The 15,103-nt window shown below is 42.9% G+C and overlaps 1 protein-coding gene across 1 annotated transcript in view; it reads left to right on the top strand.

The window, feature by feature from the left end:
- DNAJA2 (DnaJ heat shock protein family (Hsp40) member A2) overlaps window positions 1-14,703 on the top strand; it is a 15,042-nt gene extending 339 nt beyond the window's left edge. Inside the window, exons 2-9 of the mRNA XM_004371632.2 lie at window positions 1,288-1,347; window positions 1,680-1,903; window positions 4,401-4,481; window positions 4,739-4,872; window positions 6,262-6,458; window positions 10,866-11,010; window positions 11,914-12,041; window positions 13,897-14,703. Coding sequence (XP_004371689.1) covers window positions 1,288-1,347; window positions 1,680-1,903; window positions 4,401-4,481; window positions 4,739-4,872; window positions 6,262-6,458; window positions 10,866-11,010; window positions 11,914-12,041; window positions 13,897-14,088 — 1,161 coding nt within the window. The 3' untranslated portion in view covers window positions 14,089-14,703. The remainder of the gene's footprint in view (window positions 1-1,287; window positions 1,348-1,679; window positions 1,904-4,400; window positions 4,482-4,738; window positions 4,873-6,261; window positions 6,459-10,865; window positions 11,011-11,913; window positions 12,042-13,896) is intronic.
- The last annotated feature ends 400 nt before the right edge of the window (window positions 14,704-15,103 follow it).

The following is a 15,103-nucleotide window of genomic DNA, read 5'->3' as shown; positions in this document are numbered from 1 at the left end:
GGCCGCGGCCGGCTCTCCGGCCTCAGCTGACCTTGGGCCGGCGCCCCGCCCGCCCGCCGCGGATGCAGGCGAGAAAGCCTCCCCTGCGCAGACACGCCGAAAACCCTTCCTTCCGCCTCGCCGGGGCGCCGGGCCGGGCGCTCCCCTCGCCGAGGTCGCCACCCTGTAGAGCAGGTTGGAGCGAGGCGTCCAGCGCATCCCGCCCCCGACGCCGGGCCGGGCCGGGGGAGGGTCAGGGCCGCCCCCGCCGGGGGCCTCCGGCGGTTGGGGGTGCTTCCTGGGCCGCGGGAGCTCCGCCCTGCCCCTCGCCCACTGGCCCGGAGGGAGCGTGGGTCCGCCTGGGGATGCACTGTTCCGGGGACACGTAGTCTCGGTGGTGGGCACCGGCCCCTGGGATACGCCGTGGGTCCCAGCCAGCCAGCTGAGTGTCCACCGCCCGAAAATAACGAGAAGACCTTTCTCTCGCCCTTTGCAGGGCTGCGGAATGGTTCGTCCTGGGGTTTTAAAGCTCTGGAGGCATGTAATTAAGCCCCACAGCATCCACACGGGGCTTAGAGTACCCAGATTTGTAAACTGAGAAAAATGAGAATCCTGTTTAGGCAGCGGCACTGGAACAGTTGAGAGCAGAATGGACTTCCTGTTACCTTACCGGAAATGCTAGTATGCATTATATAATTCGTGTGACTGTGTAAGGCTTCAGTGCTGTGGATCCCAGCCCCCTACCCAGCTGGGAACATGTGCAACCTCACTAGGACAGCGTGTGCCGCTGAAGCACGGAAGGGCTGCCTAGGAGCTTGTCAAGGATTTTTCCTGATGTTACACAGGGAAGGCAGGAACCATCATGAGCACGGATTCTTCTCTTAATTTCCAGCAGTAATGCTGGGCAGTCTGCAAAGCTTAACAGTCATTTCTTTAATTTATTGGGGTCTTCTTGGTCTGGTTACTGGCCATCGAAGACATTTGACCGTGATGAAATTATGAAATGTTTCAACATTTTGTTTTCGTCTGGCATTGTTTCATTGTTGGTGTCTGACTTCTCATTCAGTATAACCTCTTTCCAAGGGTAACTACCAGTTCATTTGTAATATTACGTTAGTGGTTGAACAATAGTGAAGTGGAAGATGCCAAGCAGTAATTCAGTGAATAGAAGATTCATTAGAAGGTTATGAGTTTGGAAAATGTTTGGTAATGGAATAATTGCTTCTCAGAAAAGTGGATATTAAGTCAGTAGATCTCAAGTCTTCAAACTGACTATTGTATATAACTTTTTTTTATCCTTTCTTGAAGGCATACAGAAAGTTAGCCAAGGAATACCATCCTGATAAGAATCCAAATGCTGGAGACAAAGTAAGTTAAGAGAGTTGGGATTTTTTTCTGGGTTTTTAGTTTTGAATTTAAATTCTTCTTCATGGGAAAAAAAAAAAAAAATGTTGTAGGAAAAGTCCATCCGTATCCATAGAGCCAGATTTGTATGTCAGCAGTATCCTGGTTTTGTAATGGGAATACTGACATTCTGAGCAGGAGCAGGTGGTCAGTAGGACCAGAATTAAACCAGAGGTAGCTTGTAGCTTGTATTAGAATTAAGCGTTGCTTTGGGGACTTGACTGCTGGATTCCTGTAGCCTTTCCCCCATCTTGTATTTGAAAATCCATTTGTTTTCATTTTTACTTTCACTTTAGTTCAAAGAAATAAGTTTTGCATATGAAGTTCTCTCCAATCCTGAGAAGCGCGAGTTATATGACAGATATGGAGAGCAAGGTCTTCGGGAAGGTAGCGGCGGAGGTAGTGGCATGGATGACATCTTCTCTCACATTTTTGGCGGGGGATTGTTCGGCTTCATGGGCAACCAGAGCAGAAGTCGAAATGGCAGGAGAAGAGGAGAAGACATGATGCATCCCCTCAAGTGAGTATCTTCTCTTTCTTTAGTATTAAGTCCTTTTTTTCCCCTCAGTCTTCCAGTGCGTCATATTGTCTCATTTGGTGATTAAATTGAATGTGATAAATTGGATATTTGTATTTGGCACAGGTTTTAAAGGACAGTTGGTCTTTTTTATAGAGTAGAAAGATGGTTTTGTTATATATTTCTGAGGGTGCTTGTTATTTTATTATATATGACTTAAAATTCTAAGCGTGTTGTTTTCTTTGAAGTATGTGAATCTTCAGATGACTTTTTAGTTAAAAACTTGGAACGTGCGTGGCTGTCTGGCTAGTTTGTTGACTTGTTGCAGTCCCTCATTACTGTATCCTCAGTGAGAACTCCTAAATTGGTTTCCGTGGAGCTTGCTGGCTTCCAGCCTGACATTAACCTGCCAGCATATGAATGATGTCTGACCTTGATGTTAGACTGTGAACCCACAAGCTCTGTACAAAATGAAAATAGTTATTTCACTGCAAAATTTGTGAGGCCTTTTATCCTGTTGATATTTTTCATGAACTAATAATGGTTTTACTAGCAAATGCTAGATGTCAAAGTTGAAGCATTTGTATAAAAGATTTTGTGTTATCTAATTTGTACATTTGAGTAAATTAGAGGAAGTCACGCGTACCCTGTTACCTTTAGGTTCATCCTTAAAGTTATTTGCATTTTAAAGGAATTTTACTCTTAGAAATCTTTTGGCTAACGTTCCGAGAGTAATACGCAGCGCAGGTTCTTTCTTGTTTTTGTTTGATAAAAGAATGGTCTAAAAAGCAAATAGGATGGAGAGAGTGCTTGCTGTACCTTATGGTTCTTCATCTTCTTTTCAAAAATGTTTCTTACTATATTGTAAATGTTTTATTTTCTGCTGTTTTCACATTATGTGAATTTTTCCTGTTATTGCAAACACGTATGTGATTTTGAGTGGTTTTGTCATCTATTCCATGATTTATTTAATCGTTCACTTTTCATATAGGGTGTTGTCAGTTTTTGCTGTAATAACTAGTGCTGCTCTGAGTATCTTTATCTGCAGCTTTGTCCTTGGCATGGATTCCCAGGCTGGCATCGGTGTTTTGAGACGGATAAATATTACTAAATTGCCTTGTAGCGGGATTACGCCAGGTTGGGCCCCACTGGCAGTGGAGTGTCCGCTTTGCCAGATCCTCACCTGCATTGTTCCTTTCTTGGGTCATGTTGGCTGAAATAAGGATTTTTCTGGCCACTTGGATGGCGGTTTTACATACTAATTACAATCTATAGAAAAAAGTTGACTTACCTGTTTGTTTCCTTTAAATGATCTGGTTGAAGGTTCTTATGAGGAGTATAAAAGGTACTTGCAACTAAGTGCTTTTGTCTAAGGCTAAGCTGTAGATGTACCATTATTTGGAAGTGTTGCTAGTAATGTTTTGTCCATAAGTGTGTTACACTGCCGAGAATGTATAACAATTTTGAGAAAGTTTGAATACCTGAAATTAGTATTGGTGCTTTGTAAAATAATTTAAATATTTTTTCTATTCTAATTCTTGGGATTTTAACATAGTAATCAAACCAGTCATTCTACTAAAGGAGATTTTAAAACACGATGAGAAGGGAAAACCCCAATTATTAAATGTGTTGCTGCCAGATCCTAAATGAGTAGTGTTTTGAGACTTTTAAGGGACACAGAGATTTTTGAAGTTTGGAAAGGAATGGTCTTATAGTTTAGATATGCTGTGTGTGGATAAAGGTGAGTTTCGGATTTTATTAGTTGTATGTTTTTAATAGGCTTTTTACTTTTTTTGGGTCATAGAGTTTTTTGCAAATTAGGTAAGTCATTCATACAGTTTTCCTAAAGATTCAGTGGATTCTTCAGAACCTGTAAAATTTATTGTAGGCTCTCTGTTGAAAATTATTATTTCCCTCCTTTCTGGCACACTGTAGATAAGGGTATTTTTTGAAACATATGCAATCTAAATACCTTCTTTTAGCTGTAATACAACTTTGTAGCCATTCTAATTTGTCCTTGGAGGGAGCAGAGCCTTGTTGTAAGAACATGGACTCTGGAGCCATACTGCCTATGTGATCTTGGGCAAGTTACTAAACCTCTCTGAGTTATACATAAGATGGGAATAATTGAACCTCTCTCAGAGGCTCGTGATTAGACCTTACTTAGGTCAGAGGCTCCTGCCTGAGGCTGGAAGAAGGTTGTCATGTTTGAGTTTGTGCTGTCATCAGCTCGTCAGAAAATGCAGCCCAGCAAATTGTTGGCCTGATGCTGGGGGCTCTGGCTTTGAGCACGATGTATACCATCCCCAGTCAGAAAATCTTTCCCAAACTGAGCCACTGTTTTCAAATAAAACCTGTCCGTTGAGTTGATTTAATGTGAGGTGTTTTTGAATTCTTTGTTTTAAAAGGTTATAGTAAGATCGGTTGTACCACTGTCGTTCTAACTTGTATTTGCGAGAACTGGGCAACATTTGATTGAACCTGGTTGTTTTTCCCCCAGAGTATCTTTAGAAGATTTGTACAATGGCAAGACAACCAAACTACAACTTAGCAAGAATGTCCTCTGTAGTGCATGCAACGGGTAAGTGTGTGTTTCGGTTTTTGAAAAAATTTCGTCTGTTCTTTCCGTGGCACAATGAAAGTTTATGCCAGGTGGAAGTTCTTTGTGATTTAGAACTGACTACTCAATGTAGAACATCTTTATACCTCTGAAAGTTCATTTGAATATGAATCATTAAGAGTGGCAGATGATGGTGAAGAGCACCATTCCTGTTTGTCACGGCTTACTGTAATAGCCTAGGGACGGAAACCTCACGTCTGTACCTTTGCTCGCTGTAGTCAAGGCGGCAAGTCTGGGGCCGTTCAGAAGTGCGGCGCTTGTCGGGGTCGAGGTGTGCGCATCATGATCAGACAGCTGGCTCCGGGAATGGTGCAGCAGATGCAGTCTGTGTGCTCCGACTGCAATGGAGAAGGTATGCCCGTCCTCCTCTGCTCTGACGTTGGGATGGGCTGGAAATGCAGAAAGTGGAGAGGTTGACAGTGTCCCTTTTTTAAAGTGTGTTTGTCCTTGTCTTATTAAAGAGAAGATACAAGGAGTTCTGAAAGTGAAAACTGTGTGGAAATCATTATTCCAGTAAGCACAGGCTGCGTGAACACAGAGAAATAGTAAATTTACACCTTGAGTGCTTAATCTTTTTTAATTCCAGAAAGATGGGCAAGGTGCCCCCTGTGTATTTTAAAAGGTTATATTTGAGTAAAGAGGAAGATAGCAAAAATTGTTCAGTTAACATTTTGATGATTGGGGATTTTACTGTAAGCTTTAGTAGCTTTTGAGGGTGAGTATTGGGATTGAATCTCTCCATTTTAATTTTATTATAGTGCTAATTAAGCGTTTCAGAAGAATACTAGAAGAGAAGCTGCCCTGTTGTAAACGTGAGGTGGCCAGCTGAAATACAGCCATCTCTGATTAACTCTGGAAATTCTAACTGATAGGGTACTTAAATAAAAGGAAGAGCCACAGTATCGTCCATAAACACCTGATCAGAGTTTAGTTTATGATACAGATAAACTCCGTGTCGACTATGTGATTTAACCATAATAGCCGTAAAGGATGTTTAAATTATTTTTGGATAATTTCTGTCCATTGTTCAACTTAACATGAAGCTAGGACTGGGGATTGAAAAAAAAACTAGAGAAACATTTGTAGAAGCTCCAGCATCTGACCACCTATTTTGTTCCTTAATCCTTAGGCTTTGTTTTAATTTAGGAAATAGAATCAAGCGTAAGAAAGTGTTGTTTAGAGACTGGAGAAACCCCGGAGAGTATGGCCCCTGCACACCCTTTTAGCTCAGTGATGAAGTCACTCCCGAGGTTCACCGTTCAGCCAAAGATTAGACAGGCCCATAAAACAGAGCGAGACTAATGGGGCACAACAGTCCAGGGACAAGGACTAGAAGGCAAGAGGGGACAGGAAGGCTGGTAATAGGGAACCCAAGGTTGAGAGGGGACAGTGTTGACATGTCATGGGGTTGTTAACCATTGTCATAAAACAGTATGTGTACTAACTGTTTAATGAGAAACTTTGTTCTGTAAACCTTCATTTAAAGTACAATAAAAAAAAAAAAAGTTGTTTAAGATATAATAGCTATATAGTACACTGGGTAGCTGGGACCTTCAGAAACCTGCAGTTTATAAGTAAGTTTTTGTTACTCATTTTATTAATGGTACTTTGAGCAAAAAATTTAGGTAAATAAAGAAGGTTAGGAAGTTTATTTAATGAATAAGAGCATTATCAAGAATGATCTTATTTAAGAGCACAGTATGGTGCTCTTGCTGGAAGTTTGAATGACCTCTCTTCCCAGGAGAGGTAATTAATGAAAAGGACCGCTGTAAAAAATGCGAAGGGAAGAAGGTGATTAAAGAAGTTAAGATCCTTGAAGTCCACGTGGACAAAGGCATGAAACATGGACAGAGAATCACATTCACTGGGGAAGCAGACCAGGCCCCCGGAGTGGAACCAGGAGATATTGTTCTTCTGCTACAGGAGAAGGAACATGAGGTAATTTCTTTCTTTCTTTTTTTTTTTTTTTCAATTCAGAAATGCGTCTTTGTTAGATTTTTTGGGGTTTCCTGGAGCAGCTTGGAACGTATGATGAAGTTGTTGAGGGATCATGGCTGGGTTCGTAGCTGACTTGTTCAGTGGACCAAGAAGGCAGGTGTGGTCAGAGGCGCTGTAGAGGGGGTGGATGTTAGTCCTGGCTCGGTCATTTATAAGCAGCCCTGTTGTCTTTGGTCTTTTACTTTAAAATGAGGGCTGTATTTGTTTCCTGGGTTTGCAGAAACAGAACACCACAGCAGGGTGGCTTATCAAAACAGATTTATTGTCTCACAGTTCTGAGGCTAGAAGTCCAATCAGCGTGTCACCTGGGTCACGCCCCCCCGAAGCCTCCAGGGGAAGTTCTTCTTGTCTTTCCTCCCTTCTGGAAGCCCAGGCATTCCTCGGCTTCTAGATGCCTCTTCATATGGCTGTCCTTCCTTCGTTTCTCTGGGTTTTTTCTGTTTTGTAAGGACACCACTCAGATTGGTTAGGAACCCGCCCTGCTCCAGTGCGACCTCATGTGAACTGATAACATCTGCAGAGACCCTGTTTGCAAACAAGGTCGTGCGCGTGAGTACAGGCGTTCAGCATGGTGGACACAGTTTAATTCATAACCAGGGCATTAAATCAGATGGTCTAAGGTGGCTCATTTTACACTGTGGGGCCCCTTTGATGAGTGGTAAGCGTGCGGGGTTTCAGTCCCCAGGTCCCTCCTGGGCTGCTCTGTTCATCCGTTTACACATTGGGTGTCCAGGTGAGCTTGCCTTGAAAGAAAAGATTCCGCGGTTAAAAAAAAATTTTTTTTTTTTTTTTTTTTTTTAATTTTTATGTATTGTATCTGCTACATATAAGGCAAAATGAACTTTCTAACAGTGTGGTCTGGTGTGTTATTTTGGTTGTACCATTGTGCTGGTATTAGTGTGCTGTGGAGTATTTATAGCCCCTTATTTATGAGGAATGTATCTGGAGCTGTTTGTGAAACACCCATTCAGTAATCACCCACGTTTTTTAATATGGAAACATTGGACAGGACTTTGGCTTTGCACTTAGTTGCATTTACTCAGAAGTTGCCCCAAAGATCTTTTCAGTTTACACTAAAATTTTCTTCCATTTGCTGGCCATTTCCACAAGTAAATTTTTAAAATCACTTCCAGAATCCAGTAAAGAATGACAAAGCCATATTGAGATGTGGATTCTGGTATTTGATTGGGTCCCCTCACTAGGTTCTGAGTACATATCCTGGCCTAGCCTTTCAAGGTATACTAGTCAGATTTCACACCTCATCAAAGCTGTGCGTTCCTGTACACCTTGGCTCTTCGTGGATATTGGCAAATCTACAAATGGCAAGAGTCTCTTAAACTGCTTAAAAAAAAAAAAAAAAAGTAGTTTCTAGAATTCTGCATTAAAATCTTGTAGGTTGAAATGTTTGTAACTTTTTTTTTTTTAAACAAGATTCCCTGTTTCTTGGCATTTTAGTTCCTTCATTTGTTCAGTCTTGCCTGCTGAGGACCTTCTAAGGCAAAAAGAAAGAGCCGAGTGATGGAAAAATTCGTAGTCTGCTTTGGGGTAGAGGCTAAACTGTAACACGGTACAAACCGCACGCGGGTATTTTCAGTCACAGAATCGTCTGAGCAGTTTGGGGGTGGGCTGGACAGTCGTCAGATGATGTTCTAGTAGTGAGGAAATTAAGAAGTTCATGCTTATTTGGAGGAGAACAGAGATGGTATTTTGGGTTTGGGGCACATCGGACGGATGGTAAACTCTATTGTACCCTTCAGTGTAGCTCTTAGGGTTGCTGTGTAATTGGAATTTTTCAAGCAGAGCGCTGGATTTGGGACGTTGGTTCTGACTCCGTTTGCTAACTGCAGCCTCCCTGGGGTTTGACTTGCTTATCAAAAACAGATAACTTCTCTCTCAGAAGGATACTGTAGAGTCAGATGCGATAGTGAATAAGCAGCGGGGAGGGGTTTGGAAGCAAGTCACCTCTTAAATTGTTGGCAGCTGGAACTTCATGGAATTTCCAACAGAAAGCAGATGTAACTGGCTATATAAAGTAGAAAGTAAAAGATGGTAAAGATTAGAATGGAATGGCAGCTCCGTTAGATGAGAAGGCAGGTTCAGCTGGCAAGAGGTCACAAGTGGTTCCTTCTGGTTTTCTGTTGCGAGCAGTGCCGTAAATCTGAGCCAGAGATGAGATTCAGGCGTCTTGTTTTGTCTGTACCACTGAAAAAGTACTCCGTCTTCTGAAGAAAATGAAAATAGTTTAAATTAGAACATGGAGCTGCTATTTGTTCATGAAAAAATCTGCAGTTGGGTTTTTTGGGTTTTTTTCCCCTACCCCCAATATTTGTGCTGAAGGAATCGTGAGGCCACAGTGAGATTGGGGTGGACACTGTAGCTGACACAGACTCAGACATACATGATAAACCTGTGAAGGCGGAACCTGTGTGAGGCGGAAGCCTGTCAGAGAAGGAAAACTCAAGTATTTTCTGCTAAAACAAGTGATAGAGAAGTGTCAAGCCCTGCAGCGTATCAAAGTCAGAAAAACTTGTGGGACCCGGAGAAACAAGGCAGTCCCATCAACTTCCGGCTGTCTGTATCAACTTCGGAGCACCAGGATTTCACTGTATAGACGTTAAGGTCTCTGAGGGACATTCAGTTTTGAGAGCACGTTGTGGGTGTCCATCTTTTCACCATACGATGTTTCGGTCTGCCAGCTTGCGTGTGTGTTTCCGGGACGTTCGTGCAGCACAGAACGCAGTAGCTGATGATGCCAGTGTCTCCTTTATACTCCGTATTCTTGGTCTTCAGAAATCATCAGCACTTTTCAAATGTTTATAAATGTTTTAGGCGTTTTACTGTCTGACGCTGGTAGTCTCTCAGTAATCTTGGTTTTCAGAAATTTCCTGACTGTTCTTTGTTGCTCTTGACTGTTCTCTGTTTGAAATGTAGTATGAAATTGTCTAGCGCCCCTTTCCTGCCCAGCCAAAAAACCCCGAAACTCTGATACTGTTTTTTCTTGGAACGACTTTAAGTTGAGCCTTTCTGCCCAGGAACATGGTTTGCCTTCCTGCTCCCTGCTTGTAATAAAGCTTTAACCAGAGGATGTTTGGGTAAAGATGTTTCCTGGAGCTGTAACATCATGAGATGTTATTTCAGAAACACTGAATATTGATAGGGCGTTTTGCAGTATTACATAAGCACCAAGAAGTCCCGCATGCAAGAAGCCTCCCTGAACTTAATGCTTCCACCCATTGTGAGAACCCCATGAGATGGGCATAGATACATACATTCTGTGATCCTCAAACTTTTTCAGCACCCGTTAGACTCCTCTGGAGACGATTTTAAAACAGCAGGTTGCTGGGCCCCATGGGTCTGCAGAGTTTCTGATGCTGTAGGTGTGGGGTGGGGCCCAAAGGGGTACATTCCTAACAGGTTTCCTCGTGCTACTGAGGCTGCTGGCCCAAGACCACATGCTGGGAACAGCTGGTCAGGAGCCTGGCTTCAGGTTCACTTTTCCTGAATGTAGTAGGAGCGTAGGACGTCAGCTTGGGAAAAGAATATACCTTCAGGTTTGCTCTTTTCTCTACATGAACTGGCCAGCATTGTTTTTTAGAAAAGAGACTGTTGTATTCATAAAATCCAGGTGACCTTTCACTGCAGCTACTTTTTCTTCATTTAAAATTTCAGAATTTAAGCATAGGTATTTGTAAACTCTGAGAAGCGAAAATTAGAAGTTAGGTGTGTGTGAAATTTGTATTGAAAGCGCAGACATTCTTTGTGCTTGTTCAGTAATTGTGTGTCCTAGTCTACAGGTTTCTAGCGCTCTGTTGAATAAGCCAGCTTTGTGTTTCCTGGGTATAGTTTATGTCCAGCTCAGCACGTTTTGAATTTGGATGTGTTTCTTCTCATGTGAACCTCGACTTCTGACTTTCCTGAGTGCATTACTTGTCAAGCTTTTTACGCTAAACCTGGGCCCTCCCCTTTGCCTGTTGAGATCACGGCAGGGGAACATTCCACTGGCAGCAGCCGGCTCCCCAGAAGTGTGCGGGGCCTTCCGTACCTTCTCGCCCAGAGGCAGGGTCAGTTAGTGACCATAATCACAGGATGATATCTGGTGCTGCTTCTGGAGCCTGAGCTCTGCCACTCTTTTCCCAGTTCCAGTGCCTTCCTAATAGAAGTTTTAGGATATTAGGGAGTGGCCTACTTTCCTAATAAAAATTCAGGGGATTTTAGGGATGGTGGCAGTTGGGCTTTTTCAGTGACTGATAGAATTAAGGATTTGAAATTGGTTCAGGATACACAGCACAGCAGGCTATGGCTCCATAATTTTTTTAAAAACGTGTTCCTTCTGTTCTTCGTCTGTAGGTGTTCCAGAGAGATGGGAACGATCTGCACATGCCATACAAGATCGGGCTCGCTGAGGCTCTGTGTGGGTTCCAGTTCACATTTAAGCACCTCGATGCCCGTCAGATTGTGGTGAAGTACCCCCCTGGCAAAGTAATCGAACCAGGTGAATCTCGATGTTAAGAACTTAATTTCGTCTAATACAGGTTCCCGGGTGTTCTTTTACAATTGGCCATTTTTTATAGTACGTTACGGTCAGAAGAGTATTCGTGAACACCTTGGTTCTCGGGTGCAATTACTATTGTTTTATTATGCTGTAAGTGAAAGTTTACAGTTCAAGTTAGTTTCCCATATAAAAATGTACACACCCATTGCTATGTGACCCTAGTTGCTCTCCCTGTAATGTGACAGCACGCTCCTCCTTTCCACCCTGGATTTCCCATGTCCATTCAACCAGCTCCTGTCCCTTTTTGCCTTCTCATCTCACTTCTGGACAGGAGCTGCTCATTTAGTTTCATGTATCTATTTGAGTTAAGAAGCACTCTTTTCACGAGTATCATTTTATGTCCCATAGTCCAGTCTAATTTTTGTCTGAAGAGTTGGCCCCGGGAATGGTTTTAGTTTTATGGTAACAGAGAGTCCAAGGGCCATGTCTTCCGGGATCCCTCCAGCCCCATTAAGTCTAGTCTTTTTACTAGAATTGGAGTTCTGCACCCCACTTTTTTCCTGCTCCATTAGGGGCTCTCTGTTGTGTTCCCTGTCAGGGCGGTCACTGGTGGTAGCCAGGCACCATCTAGTTCCTCTGGTCTCAGGCTGATGGAGTCTCTGGTTTATGTGGCCCTTTCTGTCTCTTGGGCTAATATTTTCCGAGTGTCTTTGGTGTTCTTCATTCTCCTTTGCTCCCAGGTGGTTGGGACCAATTGATGCATCTTAGATGGCCGCTCACTAGCTTTTAAGACCCAAGACGCCACTCACCAAAGTGGGATGCAGAACGTTTTCTTAATAAACTTTCTTATGCCAATTGACCTATTTTGGGTACTTGCTTCCTCTTTACTTACTTAAATAACAGGATGTGTCCGTGTAGTTCGAGGTGAAGGAATGCCACAGTATCGTAATCCCTTTGAAAAGGGTGATCTCTACATAAAGTTTGACGTACAGTTTCCTGAAAACAACTGGATCAACCCCGACAAGCTCTCTGTAAGTGTGCTCTAAATTCAAGCAACAGATGACTGTTTAATAATTGTGTGTCTTTGTCGCCTTGAATTTGTTTTTGGTGCCAAGATCAGATCACACAATTTAAAGTGTTACTTCTTAAATATCTGACTGGTTGATGGGTTGTCCTGGTTACTATTAAGGTGAGGTTGCCAGTGTCAACGCTTGTGAGGACCAGCAGATACCAGTAAGAGTCGCGCGGACGGGGTGTCGTGAGGCTGATGGTGGGAGGACTTGAGCTCCTAGCAGCAGATCCTTCCCCACCTACTGTCAGCTGGGGCTTCCGTGCAGCATGCAGGAAGGCTTGACGGATGTGTGTCATTTATTAGAAATCTTCGAGCGTTTAAACATTGACAGCTAATTCATTTTGTTTTCAATTTTTATTACGGTGAAACACGTACAACAAAACCTTGGCCATGTCAGCCCTTTCTACGTGTACAGTTCAGGGACATTAATTACGTTCCCCACATTGTACGACCATCGCCAGTATCCATCTGCACATTTTCCATCATCTGTAACAAAGTCTGTACCTGTTAAGCACTACTTTGCCGTTTCCTCCTACCACCTGCCCCTGGTAATCACTAGGAAACTTCAGTGCCTGTACGTTGGCCTGCTCTCGATTTTCACGCAAGTGGGATCATACAATACTTGTTCTTTTGTGTCGGGATCATACAATACTTGTTCTTTTGTGTCTGACTTGCAGTGTTGTCAGGTTCATCCCCATTGTAGCGGGATTCAGGACTTCTTTTCTCTTTATGGTTGAGTAATGGTCCATTGGAGCCCTGCTGGTGAAGTGGTTAAGAGCTCAGGCTGCTAACCAAAAGGTTGGCAGTTCGAATCCACTAGCTGCTCCTTGGATGGAAACCCTATGGGGCAGTTCTGCTCTGTCCTGTAGGGTTGCTGTGAGTCGCAGTTGACTCCACGGCACACAGCAGTAGTCCATGGTATGTATGTAGCACATTTTATTCATCCGTTTATCTGCTGATGGACACTTGGGTTGTTTCCTCTTTTGACGATTGTAAGTAATGCTGCAGTGAACATTGGTGTGCAGGTATCTATTTATAGAGTCCATGCTTTCAGTTTCGTTTTGTCTTTTTTTTTTTGTATATACCTAGGAGTGGAATTACTGGGTCGTATAGTAATTCTTTGTTTAACTTTTTGAGGAACCACCACACAGTTTTCCACAGCGGCTGCACCGTTTCACAGTCCCGCCAGCAATGGATGAGAGTTCCAGTTTTGTCACTTCCTCAAACTAGTACTCGTTATTTTTTGTTTTTCTGATAATAACCATCCATACTGGGGGTAAACAATGGTATCGCACAGTGGTTTTGATTTGCGTTTCCCTCGTCATTTCGAGCATTTTTTCCTGTGCTTATTGGCTGTTCGTGTTTCTTCTTTGGTGAAATGTCTATTCAAGTCCTCTGTCCATTTTTAAATTGGGTGGTTTGTGTTTTTGTTGCTGAGTTGTAAGAGTTCTTTATATATTTTGGGTATCAGATGGTTGGTTCCCGAAAATTTCCTCCAGATCTGTAGGTTGTCTGTTCATTCTGTTGATAAAGTCTGTTGATGCATAGAAGTTTTTAATTCTGATGAAGTCCAGTTAATTGATTTTGTCCTTTTTTGCTTGCGTTTGCTTGTTTGGTTTTTGAGCAGTAGGTGGGCTGCATAAGATTTGTTTGCAGATGTGGATTGTGAGCCATCAGTTTGTGGCCTGATTTGAAGTGCAGAGACTAGTCGGTTTCCTATCTTAACTAGCAAAGAAGCATACACCTGGGTGGTGTCAGAAGGGAAGCGGATGAAAATATCCGACAGCTGACCTGATCTTTGTGTTTTAATGAAGGAACTCGAAGACCTTCTGCCGTCTAGACCAGAAGTTCCTAACGTCATTGGAGACACAGAGGAGGTAGAGCTTCAGGAGTTCGATAGCACTCGGGGCTCGGGAGGCGGCCAGAGGCGCGAAGCCTATAATGACAGCTCTGACGAGGAGGGCAGCAGCCACCACGGCCCCGGAGTGCAGTGTGCCCATCAGTAGATGCCGCAGGCAGGTGCGCAGGTGGACTTGCCCTCCGCGGTTGCCCGGTTGATTGTCAGCCATCCAGCTGGAGTGTCTGATCATCCAGATGAACTGATGGACAGCTGCTGGTCTATGTGTAACTTTTAAAATTGGTATAGTATCTACAGAGTGTATAATTTAAACTAACCACAAAGCTTTACATCTTCATTTCGACTGTTCTGTAGCAGAATAAAGCACTTGAAAGGAAACAAGACTCCCTTTCACACCTGGGTTATAAGTTTCAGTCCTGATATCTGTGCTTGATTTTTATCAGTTTTGTGTAGAATTTATGTTTCATATTTTGAAGTCAAATCCCACATTGTAAAGTTTGTGTACAATTTGTCCTGAAGCTTTGTGTTTGGCTGCACCTGCATAAGCTGCTACAAATAGAATAAAGAATTTCATAGCCTGTATCTATCATTTGGATGCATGGAAAACGGGCTTTGCACACAGTGGGTTTGGAGCTGACCGGGAACAATGGAAAGAAATTACTTTAGCTGTGGTTGTAAAGTTTTTTTGTTTTTTGTTTTTTTTTCAAACCATCTTGTGAAAGGTTTCTGGAACTCGATAATAAAAAGCAGTTGGTGTAAATTATTTTTTGTGTCACATTTTTAGAAGGAAGAACAGATTTTGAAATGTCAGATGTCTCCTTAAAAACTGGAGAACGTATCCTTAGTTCTGGTTTGTAAACAGCCATTAGAAACCTGTTGGCCCGAAGCTTAACTCTCAGGTACCTGCCCGGTTTATGGTTTCAACAGGCAGGGAGAGGTGGGTCTGTGGGTGGAAACAGGCTTTGTTGGCTTCAACTGATGCTGTTATGTAACTCCTAAATTATGCTGCCCTTCGGGGCCAAGCTAACCTAGGCCTCTGTCTCCCCCACCACTCCCTTTTTGAAAATAAGGTAACAGCAAATCAATAGTAGAACCATGTCTGCATAAAACCTGTTTAAAATGCTGTGTTCGTTAAATGTTAAGTTAAAGATTCTCTGTCTCCA

This window comes from Trichechus manatus, unplaced genomic scaffold (assembly GCF_000243295.1).
Source record: "Trichechus manatus latirostris isolate Lorelei unplaced genomic scaffold, TriManLat1.0 scaffold00014, whole genome shotgun sequence".
Taxonomy (NCBI): Eukaryota; Metazoa; Chordata; class Mammalia; order Sirenia; family Trichechidae; genus Trichechus; species Trichechus manatus.
This window is presented reverse-complemented; position numbering and strand designations above follow the sequence as displayed.